This window comes from Rhamphochromis sp. 'chilingali' (genome assembly GCF_963969265.1).
Source record: "Rhamphochromis sp. 'chilingali' genome assembly, chromosome: 18".
Classification (NCBI taxonomy): Eukaryota; Metazoa; Chordata; class Actinopteri; order Cichliformes; family Cichlidae; genus Rhamphochromis; species Rhamphochromis sp. 'chilingali'.
In genome coordinates, this window is record NC_137945.1 from 30,609,505 (window position 1) to 30,628,041 (window position 18,537).

Below are 18,537 nucleotides of genomic sequence, written 5' to 3' on the forward strand. Positions count from 1 at the left end.
TCTAATATACCACTGCGGTTCATTGTGAAGTCAAGATTTTTTCTTACTTGAAGGCAAACTTCAGTGGTAACAGAATTCCTGACAAGGTCAGAGCACAGCCATAGTCTTTATATAAAGAAAAAGCATGCTTCTCATTTTAAAAAATGAAGTCTATGTAAAAGTGTCTTTTACCTGCATCAGCTCCAGTGGCCAACAGGAACTTCTGTGGTTGTAGAGAAAACCCAAAGAAAATGATTCCACTGCTCCCTTAATCTCGACGAACTCTGGTAAGTAAAGTATGGCCCAATTACACAACAGACAGTAAAATGATGTATGATTGAAGGTGCTTTGTGATTGACAAGTCACTAATGCATGCTAATGTTAAGTTCTTAAAATTGGACTTAATGCACAAAGTAGAGTGGGAGAAATATGCTTTTGTTCCCACCAGACGCAGTGAAGATGTAGTCTGTAGACAAAAGGGTGTAATAATGTAACTCTGTGGCACTTATCTGAAGAAAGTTATTGGATTTTTACATGCATGTTAATTTTGGCTCGAGTTTACTTCTGTATCAGTCTCATAGTTGCTGCTGAGATCCGTCATATTCTGCAGGTAATCTGCACGTTTTAGTCAGGCAGTGGTGATTTATCACTGTCAGAACCTTTTATTACTTTGCCTCCCATTCCTCTCCTCTCTGTCTGTAGCTACTTGCAGTTTGTTCATACTTAAAGCTTCGAGTACCAAATAAAGTACCTCTACACTTACAAAGCAACGATGTCATTTCACATTTCACATAGAGATATAATACATTTAATATTAAATAACAAGCACAGTTTATTCTGCTTCTTTTTACCAAAACAATGGTGCCATCAGAAGAGATGCAAAGGTTCCAAGCATTTCATTGGTGTAAGTTATACGTCACAGTACTATTACAGGTCATAGTGAAAATTGAAAAAAAAAAAAACACATCACAGACCAAAAAATCCAACATCATAACAGAGGTCAAATAGAAATAATATCATTGGATATGAAATTTGACAATTGTAGTTTATAATTTATACAGGTCCAGTTTTTATGAGCATGTAAATTTCCCATGTAAAAGTGTGTTTTAATCTGTAACTGTTGGACTGTTTTTCGTTCAGCTGTGGCTGAATAGTTTAGGGAGTAGTGCCGGGTGGCATTACTTGGATTTTTTCAGAGTATTTGATAGTTTTTTGCTCGAAATCTCAATATGAGGTCCAAAGAGATGTTAAAGCAAGTGAAGGAACCCATCAGTAGGCTGAAAAAACAAAATAAACCTATCAGAAATTGGCACATTCAGCAAAGGAAGGAATACAGCTCAGCAATTTTAAAAGGCTTGAAAGACCACAGAAGAAAATTAAGCTTGATGATTGCAGAAAAATTCCAAGGTGGTATGCATGTCATGGTTTTTATGCAACACCTGACTACATTTATGTGTTGTCAAAGTAGGGGAAAATAATCTAGCATTGAGTCCTAAAGGGTAATAGTTATCACGAGGATAAAACAGTAGTTGAAAAATCTCAATTACACAAATTTATTAAGTTTATCAACAAACATGCTAATATTTCAGGCTTGTGGCATTCGTCAGAGCAAACTGGAGGTCATATCATGTATATCAACCCAGTATCACTGCAAAGCGTGTAATAGACACAGCGGTCCATCATGTCCATTTCACGCTTTGTCTCTCCAGAACATAAAATAGACGCACATGCACAAGTTGCAGTAAATTGCATTAATCTGCAGTGCCAGCAGAGGGAGATATTTTATTTCAAGTCAACATGAAAATAATCACAGGACGTGTTTAAACAGACATTATTAACACATTTACATGTAAATACATATTAGCCATCTAACTTAATTGCTTCTAGGTGTGAATGCAGCATCACGCCAGGGTGCATCTCAAAATGGTGCTTATGAGATTGGTACAAGGGGGGCGGACCACATCTGCAAAATGTGTCAATGCATGCTCAGTCATCCAGGAAATGAAATTCTGTTCATCTGGACGTAGCGTTTTCAGTGGGAGAAACGTCTCGTCACTCATCCAAGAGACTTCTTCAATCTCCAGCTGACTGCAGCTTTCCCCAACATTATAAACAGTACGTTTGCATAATGACCGAAATTAGCACCATTGGTGAACAAAGGGCTCTGAAGTCAGTTTCTTGATCAACAATATGCAAATTATCATGACCATTAGTCAACAACCACTGATCAAAGACAATTGATTAATAATAATTGATCATGAGTACCATTCACAGAGATTTGGGGAATGGCTGCACTGTAAGATGATGAAAAATGTGTCCTTAGGCCCCTTCCACAATTCACAGATGGTTTCCCTTTTCGTGTAAATGGCCTCCTTGACTCCCAAACCATCAATATTATTTTGCTTTGTTTCTTCCAGTGTGGAGGTCTTAACCACAATCAGTTGTTACCAGTGTTGGGAAGGTTACTTTTAAAATGTATTCCACTACAGATTACAGATTACATGCCCCAAAATGTATTTTGTAACGTATTCCGTTACGTTCAATGAGAGTAACGTGGTTACAGTGGTTATTATTATATTTACATGCTTCCAGCTCCCGTTTCTGCTCGATGATAACTCTACTTTTTCACTCTCCTTTTTCTCCCTCCTCGCGCTCACAGACACATAACGGGTCCATTCTCCCTGCAGCACGACTACACTGCCCATCAGGCTACATTCTTTAGGGAGATGCCTGTAGCATTCTGCCTATTAGCTTAGCACAACAACAAAAAGGCGCTCTCTCACCCAGGAAACACACAGTGGCAGAGAGAGCGTCACCCTGTAACCATGGCAACCGTAACGCTGCAACAGAACAGATCAAACATAACCCGAACAGTCCTGACCCCCGACAATATGAAACAGGAAAATACCGCCATGTAATCCATTTATTTCAACAAAGTAACTGTATTCTAAATACCACCTTTTTAAACGGTAACTGTAACAGGATACAGTTACTTGTATTTTGTATTTTAAATATCTAACGGTGGTACATGTATTCCGTTACTCCCCAACACTGGTTGTTACTGCCTGGTCCAGCCTTGAATCTCTTTCTTCTGGCTGTAGCCTTCCAACATTGTCATCTTTTGAGATATACACACTAGGGCTGGGTATCGTCACTGATTTCTAGAATCGATTCGATTCCGATTCACAAGGTCCCGAAACGATTCGATCCACAATGCGATTCAATTTGATTTGTATCTGGGAAATTTTGCCTCAGACAGTCAGAAATATTCTAATTCAGATCAGTACATTTACATTTTCTTGTATCTATAAAAAGGAAGCTGACACTCGCAAGACTTTATCAAAGGTGTGAGCATCACAGCAGATGCCTTTGTGTCAAAGTAGCTGAAGATAAAACACAGAAAAACATGAAGGTGATTTTCCAGGGATTTTATAAAAATATTCTGCAGTAGATCAAAAACGAAAGAAAACCATTAATCAACATATGAACATTGCCTCTGACGTTACAGCGGTTTTATTAGAGACAGGGCTGAGCGTTTTGCATTTTGCATAATTTTTCCTTTCCAGTCACCTTTCTCACTCACTATGTGTTAACAGACCTCTCTGCATTGAATCATATCTGTTATTAACCTCTGGCTCTCTTCCACAGCATGTCTTCCTGTCTTCCTTCTATCACCCCCACCGGTCGCAGCAGATGGCCCCGCCCCTCCCTGAGCCTGGTTCTGCCGGAGGTTTCTTCCTGTTAAAAGGGAGTTTTTCCTTCCCACTGTCGCCAAAGTGCTTGCTCATAGGGGGTCATATGATTGTTGGGTTTTTCTCTGTATCTATGAAGCGCCTTGAGGCGACTTTTGTTGTGATTTGGCGCTATATAAATAAAATTGAATTGAATTGAATTAAAAAGTTTCAATTTGTTCAGAAGCCCACTGAACAGCAGAAATTAGGTTTTCTTTTCGGAAGTAAAAGGAAAAAACAGTGGCCGACAGCCTGTAAACAACGGTAAACTTGTGCGTAACAAGCAAGCGAATAATGCAGAAAACAGATTTTTAGACAGGAAACTGTTCTTGAAGTACAGAGAAGGAGAGGGAGAGAGAGAGAGCTGTGCATGACATGTGATTTTTATCGTGTTGAAAGCAAAACAGCAAAAGTCAGAGTGAATCCATGACGATGTTTATGTGAAGCGTAGTTTGGATCTTCTTTTGCTGCTGTTCGGTCAATATTGTTTGGAGAGAGATAAAACGAACAGCTTTAGAATTAGCGCAAAAAGGGCGTGAACACAAAGCTCAGACCGCCGAAACATCAGAATCAGCAGCTGTCAGCTTTCAGCCGCGACCGTGTCCGTGCCGTCGGGTGAGAAAGGCGACATCTCACTGATTCTGATGCGTTTTAGCTGTTTGGTGGTTGTGGAAATTTTGTGAGGTTTCACCTGAGATTCTGGCATTTCGGGCAAAATAAATTTATATTAAAACATCGATTCAGGGTTTTAATGAATTGATATCACGTTATCCAAGCCAGAATCAATTTTAATCGATAAATCGATTATCAAAACCCACCCCTAATACACACCATGTTTCACCAGGAGCTACTCTAGCCACAGGATAAACCTCTTTCACTGTTCCTGTGGTGCAACAAGAGGAGCATAAAAGAAACCTAGGGTTGTTCTTATTTTTTTCAGTCACTGATTAATGGTTAGATATACCAGATTTATGGAGGGCTTTTTATTATAGAGCAACAAACTATTCCAGTAAAAAACGTTAAATGCAGATCTACTAGATTCGTGAGACGCCATGTCCTCTCCAGCTTATGACTTATCTGCTTTAAGCTGCACGTTTTAGAGATATACCAGGGAGTCAAGTAATTCAGGTAGCTGGTAAATGTTGAGGCTGTCATTTTCAGTGTCTATGGATGATAAAATCACAAACAATAATTCTTTTTCCTGATCTCAGCACAAAATCACATAAAAGTCTGAGAAATCTGATAGAAACTCTGAACTAGTTCCAGGTGGAAGATAGATAACAACAAATAAAACAGGTTTTTGAGTTATCGGGATACTTTGCAACATGTGTTTCCATGTTTCCAAGGCACAGATTCTTTAGGGGCCTGGAAGCAGAAAAAACCCTCCTTGTGCAGTACTGGTGTAGCGAAGGATAATACTGACCCCTATCCTGCTCGTCTTGGCCTCCAGAAGGTTGATGGCTTCTTGATCCTCTCTGGTTCTGGTTACTTGTTCTCACAGTACATAAGGAAGGTAAAAAATCAGGCTGCCATAGTTTTTCCACAATTTGTTTCAGTTCTAGCTCTGCCAGGCACTGTTATGGACAAGCCGAGTTGGTCCATCCAATGTGAATCTTCATGGCAGCCGGACATGCTGGTGGCTCAAGAATTACTGGTGCAATAGGTTTTATAACATGGCTTTGATCAGCACCAACAAAGGATGGAAATGTTCCAAGGACTGCAAGGGAAGATCTTTGAGGTGCTTATATTTTGTCAGAATGGCAGCAGGATAGGAATGGTCATTCAGGCCAAGGAATTTAGCTGTGAAAGCTGCAGTGTCTGGAAGGTCTTATGAGACTTGGCTGCAGGAGATATCTGGAACGATAGAGACGGGCTGCTAATAGTTTGGACATCTTGGTGGCTCATGCTTAAGGCCAAGCTGTTTTCTGCACCTTAGATACCAAGTGTCAGTGTAGCATTGGAGAGGAGCATGGTAAGCTCATCATGCTGATAGATGTGTACTTTAGTTGTGGAGCAAGTCTCTGAGTATCTTAAGGAGGACTCCTTTGTAATCTGTGGGCTTGTCCAGATATGTTCTACAGACCTTTAGAATTTGTATGAGCTTTCCTCATGTAAGATGTGAAGGTGATGGACCTTGCAGATACTGCATGGCTTCTTCAGTCTGCACTGGGTTGCCTGGTGACTCGGCAATCTGATCCCTATTGAATACCTTAAGCTGGTGCATTGACTGAGGTAGTGGCCATCTTTGTTGCAACAGGGTAGAAGGTCTTGGATGTTCTTTTCTTGCTGACTGACTGATTAAGCTTAGTGGACCAAGACTTTGAGACAAGCTGGGAGGCTGCAGGAAAGGTTGACAAGCTGGGTCTGGTGTGCAGTGGAGCTGAGGTGAATACTGATCCAGTGATACCGATGTTCCAGTGGTAAAAGTTCTTAGAGGTGTCTGAGCTCCTGAGTAAAGGAAGATGGATTTATTCACAGGAGCTTCCAGCTGATTTTAAACAGAAACTTGGAACACAACCTGCTGCCGACAGTTTTAGTCTTCATTCTCTCAACTGCAGAATCTTCTTCTGCCTAAAAGAAAAAAAAATCAAGGAATAAAGTTGTGTCTAAGAATCTATATTTATTTCTTCCAGGACTTCCAGGAACTGAAGACCTCTACAGGGAGCCTTCCAGTTGGAGAATTGACTGGACAGTAGGTGGTGATTTCATACCTGTCCATCTGTAATCTGTGAATTGAATGTGTTCTGGAGCAGGTTAGATTCCTGATTAAGAAGTGAAACACTTTTGTAATGCAGAAAACCCAAGGCTAACCTCAAAGTTACCTGGATAAGATGAAACCCTGCCTTGTTAGCCTCTGATATGGGTTGAATGGGTTGTAGTGCTAATAGGAAAAACAGTTCTGGGTCAAAACAATCAGAGACAGACAGAGATATCTCCTCACGGATTTCCTGTCTTTCATTTCCGGCGTTTCCATTACATGACTGAACCGTGATGCAGTAATTACTGGGACTCAGAGGATGTAAACACTCCAGTGTTATAGTTAACCCCATAAAGGATCCCACAGGAGCACAAATGCAAAACAGAAAGAGGAGGAAATAGAGGAGGATAGAGAGAGCGAGAGAGAATGAATTATGAGATTCAGCTCAGACAGCAGAGATCTGCAGAGAAAGAATTAATGGTAATGTATAAGTCTAATGAGGGAGAGAAAGGAAAGAAAAGCATAAAATGAAACACAGACAGCGCTGCATTGATGTGATACTAAAGTAAACATATATCTCCATAATCTCCATTTGGCTGTGACAGTGATTTATGAGTCTGGCGTGACAGGCAGTTGCAGCAGTCGAGGGTTTACGGATGATTGCACTCTTGAAGATGATTTTGTCACTTGAGATTATTTGGGCTCTTTGTCACAACCTTCACGTTGTTATTTGATTTATGTGCTTCGGTCTTGGGGAATGTAACTTTTTGCTGTCAGGAGAAATATAAATAACTGCTGATAACAGCCCGACTGTCTTTTTACTACCTTTATTTAGATGCTCGATACTTTACGTGCCTTATCAGAGAGACTTATGTTTGATAAAAGTGTCCCTTGTAAGCAAAAGAAAAAGAACCTTTTTTAAATTGTACTTATTTGCAGCCCCTCTCTTCAAAGGTGAGGATTGATGTCACACAAATCTTTGTTTTTCTTGCTGGTCCAGTGCAAATTACTCAAGTAGTGAATTTTCTTTTTCTTTAACTTATTATGTTTTATATCCTATGTCCAAGACAATCAAATGATTGGACAGACAGGTTCCATGGTTTATCACATGTTAAGAGCTTTTAAAGCTTTGGGTAGATGTCTGAATGATTTCTGTGTACTAATGCATTTAGCACAGCATTTTTATACATAGCAACAGAAATATAACAATAAGAAAGAACACCAATACCCAGTAACATCGAAGACATTTAGCAATTGAGGGGTTTTTTTTGCCATGCAAGATTTCCAGTACAAGACATTATCTTGGCACATCTACTGCTCCAAGCAGCATTATGTTCTCTTTTTATTTGATAACTGTAGTTATTAGCTGCTTTTCAATTTAGAATGACATCTAAAGGACACATTTATAGTGTCCAGAGATTCGAGCCTTTTCATCTGGCCTTTACTGCACTTTTACAAGGTCTGTGACCCTTTTGAGGAAGATTTACAAACCATTTAGAACCACAGATAATCTGCCACAGAAACATGCATTTGTGTGTTCACCATCAGTTTTCCTGCAATGCTGACCTGATGCTGCAGGCATGGAGACTGTGAGCAGGCGTTGGAAGAGATTCAGGAATCTGGTGCCTTTTGCAGCATTTCTCGTGGAAATATCTTATAAATAATATTACCTGCTCTGAGCTGCAGACTTGAGTGAAGTTCTAATACATTATTAGTCTCTTACTCAGCACTAAGTAGCAAATACTGAACTTTTCCTTTGTTTCTGCACAACAACAGCATAGTTGCCATTATTGTTAACCCAGGCCTTGAACAACCCAGTGTGGAAATCTCACTTTTGATGATCTACATATTTGGTTTGGCAAAGATTTTATGCTCTTTCTAATGCAAGCCTCCTCATTCATCTGGGCTTAAGTCTGGCACTAGGAGCGCACTAGCTTGTGGCAAATGCATTTGTCTGTAAATTGCACACCTTCACGTGTGTGCGCTTGCTAACTAAGCCTGTCCCTTTAGCATGTTTTTCAACATGTAGGGTAGTGCCATAAGCTTCCATGGATGTCCTTAAAAGTCTGAAACACACACTATGAGACCATGTCCCGATTTTCTCTACCAGAGTTGTCAGCAGGAGTGAAAATGGAGAAGCCTGCTGGATGCAGTTATCAAATAGAAATCACTCAGTGCTTTATGTCAATGAAGAAAAGAAAACAACTCGTAGAGAGAAACTCTACTGTAATCAAACATTAAGTCAAACGCATGCAACAAAATAATCAGCATTACATTAAAGATCCATGCAGTATTGTTGTGGGTGGCTATAGCTCAGTCAGTAGAGTGGATCATCTACTAATCAGACAGACTGAATGTTAGATCCCCAGCTACTCCACCATGCATGTCAAAGTGTTACCGGATAAGATGGAGAACTCTGTGTTGCCCTGATGCGTCTGCTGGTGCATGTTTGTCTGGGAGTGTTAAACAAGGTGCTTAGGTGGGGGGGGAAAGCACATTTGTGTGCAACTGGGTGGATGAGGATTATAGCAAAAAGTGCTTCGAGTGCTCACTTAGAGTAGAAAAGTGTTATTTAAGTACTGGTCCATTCACTATTTACTAATGAACAGCAGCGTTGTAAGGAGACAGAAGCTGACTAGAGCTCAGCATCATCCTGCTAACACTGGGACCAGCTGAGAACACACTCTGTGTGTGTGTGTGTGTGTGTGTGTGTGTGTGTGTGTGTGTGTGTGTGTGTGTGTGTGTGTGTGTGTGTGTGTGTGTGTGTGTGTGTGTGTGTTGCAGGGTAATTGGTGTCAGCTTTAATTAGCGGCTCCGTGCCTGACACCATATAGAGCTGCTGAACTGGTGACACTATAAAACCAACATTTATACATTAACTCTGAACATGTGGAAGCTGAAGAAGGATGGATGTTATGCAGAGTTCAGGGTGGAGTGGGTGGAGATGGGGGGTGATATGTGACAAAAGGATGGCAGAAAGAGTGAAAGAAAGGGTTATGCGATGATAGTGACACCTGCTATGACGTGACACGTGAGGCTGAGCTGCAGGTATAAAGATTTTTACAGGGAGTGTCCGGGACGGACGGGATTAGAAACAAATAGATCAGAAATATGTCGGAGTGTGTCAGAGCAGGCAAGGCTGAGATGGTTTGGACATGTGCAGATGAGGAACGGTGGAGAGGAGTATGGAGCTGCCAGGCAGGAGCAAAAGAGGAACACCATGAATGTAAAAGATTCATGAATGCAATGAAGGAGGACATGCAGAAGGTTGGTGTGACAGAGGAGGATGCTGGGGATAGGCTGAGATGGCGGCAGATGATTTAGATCCCTAAAGGAAGTAGACAAAAAAAGATTTAAGGGGGAATGCAAGTGACGCTTGCATTTTTAGTATTTTAGTTTATGTGGAACTGTCCTTGAATTTTCAGATTTAAATAAAGACAATTCCACTATAAACAAAACCCATGCTCATGAAATTTGGTAGTAATAGAAAAATATATACAATTAAAATGAGATTATCATTACAGGTAAAAATACGTTTTTAATCTTACCTGCCACAATATATGGACCATGTCAAATAGAGACTTCTGCTTCCATCTTGTGGCCGTTGGGGGAAATGCTCCAGCTCAAGACATGAAAATGAGAATTCTGCATCAAGATGATGGGAGAAGTAGGATTGTTTGCAAATGGCTACAGTCATTCAACAGTTTATACACATTTGAACATTACTGCACATAATTCATGACACACATGCGTGCTTCTGTTTTTGCTGACAAATAGCACCCTGCTTCAACAGTGTTGAGTTCTGGGCTGTGGGGAGGCCTCACCATGGCTCGCTGTCTTTCATTGTGTGTGCGTTTTAATCCAAGTATGCTTTTACTATTTGGGATCATTATGCTGAAAAACAAAGCCGCTGCCAATCAGACATTTGCTCCAGTGTCACAAAACAATAAACATCTGGCCAATAGAAAGTGGACCCGTGACAGTCACAGCTACAGTTGTGGGCCACACACCCACTTCTAACTGGGCGAGTATAATGCTGTCTCTTTTGTCTTGTACATGCAGTACAGTCTATGCTCTGATTGGCTGGATTATCTTCTGACTCAGTGCATTCCCATGATGCACGAGTATTTCTTGTTCACTCACCTGTCTGTGCTGAATCATACTTGTTATTAATCTCTGTCTCTCTTCCACAGCATGTCTTCCTGTCTTCCTTCTCTCACCCCAACAGGTCACAGCAGATGGCCCCGCCCCTCCCTGAGCCTGGTTCTGCTGGAGGTTTCTTCCTGTTAAAAGGGAGTTTTTCCTTCCCACTGTTGCCAAAGTGCTTGCTCATAGGGGGTCATGAGATTGTTGGGTTTTTCCCTGTATGTATTATTGTAGGGTCTGCCTTACAATATGAAGCGCTTTGAGGCGACTGTTGTTGTGATTTGGTGCTGTGTAAATAACATTGAATTTGGAGTACAGAGCATTTTATCTGGATCTTTGCATTTCCACAAGCTTTTAAAATACAGTGCAAAAACTACAGAGCACTCTCCACAGAACACTTATTGGTTTAATCAGTAAACAAGACAACGTTCAGCACTTTTGTAGTGTTTATTTACAGCACAGCACATTCATGTACAAATCTGTTTAGCTTAGAATTTCACAGGACAGACCCAATTGAAGCCTGGAGAGTTCATCGCTTCCATGTCCAAGCTGGAAATGATCCGTGTCCACATCAGGAAGGACTGAACCCTGAGGAGACCAGTCTGTTTTCTAAAAGGAAGGTTTTCTATGTGACGTGGGTCTTTAAATCATATTGTTTTACACTAACACAAATTTTTGAAAAAATCTCAGTAATATTTGTAACATTATACAGAAATACTACTACTGCTGATAATAACCATGAAAAACAGCAAGAAGTGAGGCCATCGTTCTCTGCGCATGGCACTAAATACAAATACACACAGGAGGCTCAGTGAAATGCAAACATGCCAACAGAGATTTGATCGTTGGCAACTGCACATCGCTTATGTGTGTGCTTTATTTAGCCACCACCCTCCTGCTGAGGTCATGAGTCCAGGCTGCTCTGAGGGTGCAACACATTTCCTGTCAGTCACTCTGCATGCTCCAACTTTTCTGAAATATTTTGCTGGCATCAAATTAAAAATCTTAAATATTAATAAAATGAGCGGAAATAGAAACCAGAGATCATATGTTTGAGTAATCTTTATCTGAGAGCTAAGGTGAAATAAATAAAGCTTGCAGAGTCATACAGTGGCACTCATACTCAAACCCCATTGGCTCACAGGGGGCCTAAGAGGAAGGACCACAGCACGTGTCTTCAGATGCTTCTTGTCTGATGGCTCACACGGAAACTCTGTTTGAATTCAGATATATAAACTACACTGCATTACTTCTAGAGAGCCAGCTGCAAGCGTACAAGGACTTTTATTAGTCATATTAATAAGAGAGCAGGAACAATAATGGCTGCATTTAGAAATAATTTAGAAGCATAGCACCAGCATTTTATATCTTTCCTTTATTATGCAAGCAGTTCTTTAAATTGCATTTAACTAAATAACAATAAAAAAGCTGTTCTGTAGCTTTTTCTCATATGACAGTCTCTCGTGTTTATGCCCACTGTTTGTGATCCAGAACTACAAAACAGGCGTGGCAATCGGTGTTCTGTCATCTTAAGCCAAAAATGAACTTTCAGTTTGAATCAGTGTTGGAAACGTTTGTGTACAGGTCTGCGTGTACGTATCTGTGCTGGTCTTTGACAGCTTTTACAGCTCCTATTCCCAGAATGTGAATTCTGCTCAAACACACTGAGGCGGAGGTCTCTCTTTTGGTATCAAATGGGAGCAAACAGTGTGTCATGCTGCCGCTACACTCTGTCAGTCATTACAACAGCAAACCAAATAAAATGCAACATCAAGCTACAGTAGTTACTTTAGGAGGTGTTGAGGAGGAGGAGGGTAAAGTGAAGTTGGCTTTGCAGGTTCTTAAAAAGTTCCAACAGTTGAAATAAGAGACTGACTGTGCAACAGTATCTGATTATATACTTACAGTATATATTTAAGAGGGTTTGTGTGGTAATGTGACAGCACTAAGTTGTCCTCGGTGAGATTGCTGGTGCGTGTAATGGGTCAGTAGATGAACTCTCCAGGGACTTCCTGCAGAGCACTGAAGGGCTCCTCGAACTTGAAGCGTTTGGAAATGGCTTTCTGCTCAGCAGTCAGGGCCGCCTCCTCCACGCTGGAGGCGGAGGACTGACGGCACTGACCCAGGGTGTAGGCTGCCATGACTATCAGCTCCTCTGTCAGCGGGCCATGAACTTCCCCTGCATCCTCTTCCTCAGCTGAGCTTGTACTTGTGGGAGGTTCGGGACTGCTGGTGGAGCTGCTGGTGGAGCTGGGCTCTTCCTCCACAGAGAGGATCTCCTCCACTGTCTGGTTGTCCTGAGGCTCAGTGGGCTGAAGCCACGGATGTGTGAGACAGTGCTCGGCTGTGGCCCGCTCCCTGGATACAAACACAGACCCACACGTGAAACAGTTATCCATGTCATACTCTCCAAACGTTGATTCTGTTCATCTGGACGTAGCGTTTTGTGGGAGAAATGTTTCGTCACTCATCCAGGTGACTTCTTCAGTCTCAGCTGACTGCAGGTTTCCCCAAATCTTATAAACAGGACATTTGCATAATGACTGGGAAAAAAAAAAGAAAAAGGTCCACCCCTAAAGATCGGGTCCCCCGACACAAACAGAGTATTGTTGTTTACGCTGTTAAGTGCCAGGATTTATACATCAGGTAAACCAAACAACCTCTGGTGAAGCGGATGGCACAACACAGAAGAGCCACCTCGTCAGGCCAGGACTCTGCAGTCTATTTGCACCTACAGGCCAGTGGACACTCTTTCAAGGATGAGGATGTAACATCCTGGACAGGGAGGAACGCTGGTTTGAGCGCGGAGTCAAGGAGGCCATTTACGTGAAAAGGGAAAGACCATCTCTGAATGGAGGAGGGGGCCTAAGGGTACATCTGTCACCATCTTACAATGCTGTGATTGCAGCCATTCCCCAACTCTGTGAATGGGACTCATGGCCATTGATCAGTGGGTTTTGATCAATGGTCATGAGAATTTGCATAATTATGATTAAGGAACTGACCTCCCAGCCCATTGTTCCTTCAGTGGGCTGGTTTGAGTCATTATGCAAATGTACTGTTTATAAGATTGAAACCTGCAGTCAGCTGAGACTGAAGAAGTCACCTGGATGAGTGACGAAACATTTCTCCAACAAACGCTACGTCCAGATGAACAGAATCAACTTTTGGAGATTTACTTACCTGGATGATTGAGCGTGCATCAAGACATGTCATACTCTGTTTCAGCGGCAGTCAGCCATTTATCTTAAACTGGTCATAGCAGGTCAAATGTTATAAAAAATGCTGATTAAGCTCCAAAGATAAGAGAAATACACAAAGGCAAAAATGATACCACATTCTGAGGCCACATTAGAGTGAACTGTGTTGTTTCTGTGACTGACTGTGGGTGTTTGCGGAGCAGCATTTGGATGAAGGACAGAGCAGCTGGGTCCAGCTGCTGAAGCTCCTCATCACTGTAGCTCACACTGAGCTGGGAAATGTTGAGAAACGTCTCCTGCTTGTCTTCGCCCAGGAATGGAGAGATTCCTGTGAGCATCACATATGCCAGCACACCAACACCCCTAAACACACAAAGCAAAATATTCAGGCTTCGAGTGCGATCAAACGCAACACTTAAAACAAGGAATACTGTTTCTATGACAACAAAGCTAGAAAGGTGAACAATCAAAGTTCATATCTGGGATCTCGGCTTCAGTTTTGTTGGTACTCTCGTAGTTAACAGTCCAACGATACGACGTACATGCAGATAAGCAGCAAAAACTGATGGACGGCATTCACAAACACTGATGTGTGTGTCTCAGTGTTTGTATGATTCAAGCCTTTTGAGACTTTGTAAAAGATTCTGATGTTTTTTGTGATGAACATATTTATTAGGGGTGCAACGATATTCGTATCGATATTGAACCGTTCGACACGGTGCTTTCGGTTCGGTACGCATATGTATCGAACAATACAACATTTTTAATTTATTTTATCAACTTTCCTTCTGACGATGCTGTCTGTGTTGAGCGCTCAGTGGATCTGCGCTTGACAGTGCAGCCTAGGCGGAGCAGTCGAGTGCAGATTCACTGAGCGCAGGGCAAGCTAGCGAGACAGAAGTTAAGCTCTCCTTGCAACATGGACCTCCCCCACCCTCATTCAGATCTGGCGTTTGGAATTATTTTGGTTTTCATGTGACGTATGACCCTGAAGGTAAGCGAGTCATGGACTAAAGTAAAACAGCATGTTGGATGTGCCACGCAATGCTCAATTACATGGGTGGGAGCTAGTGTGTTAGCGCAGTTAGCTCGTTAACGTGTTGGCCGTCCAGCCCCACGCTCAGGGCGATCGGCGGTAGCTCGTTAACGGAGATTTGCCGTGTTGTGGCGTTAAGGTCATTTCAACGAGATTTACGCTGACAGTACTAGTGGGAACACAACGAATATGACTGCACATTTACTCCGACATCATCCTAGTGCAAAGACAAGTGGAAGCAGACAAAAACAACAAGCATGCATGCTACAAGCTTTACCCGAGTCATTTAGACAGCCGTTAGCACATGATTCTCCTTATGGAGACCTGATATGTTTAATATGCTGCTGAGAATATAGCCCAGAAGAAGCGTATAGTATAGCTTTTATTTTGGAAAGAGCCATTTCTCTGTAATAAACTCTCTTTTCCAAAGATGAGTGATTCCTCAATCAGATACAGGGCTCGCAATATCGCTAGCCCGACGTCCTGGGGCTAGCGATTTTTCCAGTCGGGCTACCAAAATCTATCTCTGCCCTGCCCGTCGGCCTATCGCAGGAAGGAAAAATATATGTCAATGCTTTTGCATTCTTTCAGAAATGTAGCTGGGTAATTATGTCATTGGCATCGGTGAGCCACTGTCAATATGTGACATATTGAAATCGCGTTTGAATTTGTGCTTGTTTTTTGCTTTCACTTTGCAATCGTGCGAACTGTGTATAGAGAGCGACAGCACTGATCTGTGAGTGATGATAATTTGTGCACCAATTCCTCTGACATCGTCTTATTAATCGTTAGCTTACTATGCAAACATGACAAGTGAAATCTCCCGCAGCTTAAACATGTGAGAGGTTGATCGCGCAGAGAATCGCTGAGCTTATGTGAGTGCGTGTGTAAAAGCAGCAGGATTTATATTTTAGTTCTGCTGAGTCAAATAAGACAGGTCAGGGTGAAGAAGTGACAGCCAAAGAAAAGCTTACCACAAAACGGAAAAGTTATGACAAATCAGACTATAAGGCAAAAAGAAAGTGCAGCTTTATGGTTTCATGGACAAAATAATTTCTGTGGCTGCAATATGATGAGCTAAATAACCAGGGCTGCACATAAGTGGTCCGCAGGTGCGCATTCGCTGTCAAAATAAAAAACACGCACAAGATAAGAAGTTGCAACGTGTGTTTGCATAGATAAGATTTTCAGGAGGAGGACAGACATTTGTTTAGAACTCTTAAAGATGTCGAAGAAGCTCCTTTAAGCAATTACTTTGGTGTTCCTCCACCTCCAAACAAATGTCAGAAGGAGTCCGAACCACAAAAGAAGCACGTATTCTCGGAAAAGTAGTTGCAGGAGGTGAGCTGGCTTCAAACAAATGATGAACGCACAGAGATGTGGTGCAGAATGTGCCGTGAAAATTTAATAAATGACAAATTAAAAAGGCATGAATATTTTTTTTGTATCGAAAAAATATCGAACCGTGACACCAAAGTATCGAACCGAACCGAACCGTGAATTTTGTGTATCGTTGCACCCCTAATATTTATATGTATTTTAAGACTGCTGAAGACAAGCACATTGCCTGAAAATCACCCATACTGCCAGTAGGGGGCAACAAAGTTAAAAGTTCTACTCAAATGAAGCTCATACTGGAAAGAAAGCTGAGGAAATTGTATTGAGATGTCTGTTTGTGTGTGACTGCTGCGATAGGTAATTAGCAAAATTCATCAAATACAAGTTTTCAAAACCTTTTGTTCCACATGAAATTTATCTCAGTATACCACTATAGGACTTTCCTTACCACATGTCTGTTGCTGTGCTTATTGGCTCATAATTCAGAATCTCAGGAGCTGTGAAGACGAACAGACAGTTGTTGTTTAGAATCACCCCAGTGTTCGATTCTTGTAAGGTGGTAGCAGCAAGGCTGAGCAACAACTCACCAACATACTCTGGGGTTCCCATAATCTCTCTTAGTTCTTGGTGGCTGCTGACCATCCTGGACAGACCAAAGTCCACAATCTTAATGTCACCCAGAGGAGAAGTGCTCGTCAGCAGGATGTTCTGAGGCTGACAGGACAGCACACGTGTTATCGTTAGACAGCTTTTTAAACTGTGTTAACTTGTGTGTGTTTCATGGAGTCCACTGGCTGACCTTCAAAGCATTTTACTACAGAGTGAGAACTGAGTAGCACTTCAAGCACTTCCTATCACATGCACAGTTATATTACCTAATAATTATGTGTTTGAACTGTGTTGTGGGATAACCCAGGCAAACCTTAGCCTGTGCAAATGTTGCCCATCACTTTCACACAGGAAATACTCAATTTGTGCTTTAAACTGATTTCACTGGGGCAGATGTCATTCAAAATACAGATGTTTCCCTCTGCCTCCACGTGAGATAGAAGTTCAGTTGTTGTTAGACTCATATAGACTTTTTGTGTCATGGTGATGTTTACACAAAGAATGTATCAGGGATTCGTTTACAAGATTGAAAATGTATCAACTACACAAGTGACACAAAGTAAAGGAGACGGTGGAGAGTCACGAGTGCGTCCACAAACCTTTAGGTCAAGATGAACTACATTGTTCTGGTGGAGGAAGGCCACTCCCTCCAGGATCTGTCTCATGAGCCTCTTCACATCTTCCTCACTGAAGGCCTCATCCTCTTGGTCTGACACACACTGATTGAAAATTTCTCCTCCAGCCGCACTGCAACAGAAGACACATGACGTGGGACAGATCAGTTGCAAATCTGTTGACTGGCCCTCTGTAATGTGTCAGTGTCAAAGTATCTTACACCATTCAGGCCTGCAGACCCTCAAACATTTCAATGTGTAATTCTGGGGTTGGCTGTAGGAGGGAACTGCAGCAACCCAAACTACAGACTGTATGCTTGTTTCATCCATAATTTGACCGAAATGAATATGAAGCTTTTCCTACGTGATTACTTTGTATGGTGAATCCCACAAGACCCAGCAGAAATAACCCCCTCTCTAACCTGTCTGTGTTCTGACTTGTTGGAGGTGGAGGCAGAAATAGCACATCAAATCCAAATATAGCAAACTAATTATGAGCTTGAATGGGGCCATTTACACTGTTGGTGATAACTTGTTATTTTATTCAGTCGCACACAAATAAAAAGGGTTGTAATCAAAATACAAACAGTCAAACTTACTGAAGCTCTACATCTAACTTAAATTTCTTCTGACCGGATGTAAACTCAATAAACTCGGTTCAAAATATAAAGTGAGGGCAGTCAGGAATAGACAACGGGTCCCCTTAGGGTGCTGGTGAATTAGGCTTTATCTCAGAGGAAGGCAGAGAGGAGAAGGAAGAGGTTTGTGTGACTGCGTTTTTGGTTTGCAGGTTGGGAAGAAAAGTCTGGGTTAGAACTGTTGAGTCCTAATCAAAGCCAAATGTCACAGTTCCTGACAGGAAACCCATTCTGAACACTGACCAAGGTGTGAGGCACTACTGAAGCCCAGCTACAGTATAACTACGCACTTCACACATTGAGATCCAGGACCTGAGTGAAGGGTTAAGTCAAACATTTCCAGAAGAGCAATTCTGGTTTTTCATTTGTAAATTCCCAAACTTCAACCTGACCAACAGATTCCAGTCTCCAAGACCAGTCTACTTTTCCTGGACCATTTTTAAAAAAAAACACTGGATATCATAAAGCTTCAAGTTTAAAAGGTCTGCTCATGACACTGAAAAACATGTTTTTTATTTATGAATGCTACAAATCTCACCCCATTAACA

At 41.7% G+C, this 18,537-nt stretch overlaps 1 protein-coding gene across 2 annotated transcripts in view; it reads right to left on the reverse strand.

Moving 5' to 3' along the window:
- Positions 1–10,993: 10,993 nt before the first annotated feature.
- stk17a (serine/threonine kinase 17a) overlaps positions 10,994–18,537 on the reverse strand; it is a 74,064-nt gene continuing 66,520 nt past the window's right edge. For both annotated transcript variants that reach the window (XM_080864787.1, XM_080864786.1), the window contains 5 exons: positions 17,337–17,484; positions 16,716–16,842; positions 16,577–16,625; positions 13,938–14,117; positions 10,994–12,912 (listed from right to left, as the gene is read on the reverse strand). In XM_080864787.1, coding sequence (XP_080720913.1) covers positions 12,540–12,912; positions 13,938–14,117; positions 16,577–16,625; positions 16,716–16,842; positions 17,337–17,484 — 877 coding nt within the window. In that variant the 3' untranslated portion in view covers positions 10,994–12,539. The remainder of the gene's footprint in view (positions 12,913–13,937; positions 14,118–16,576; positions 16,626–16,715; positions 16,843–17,336; positions 17,485–18,537) is intronic.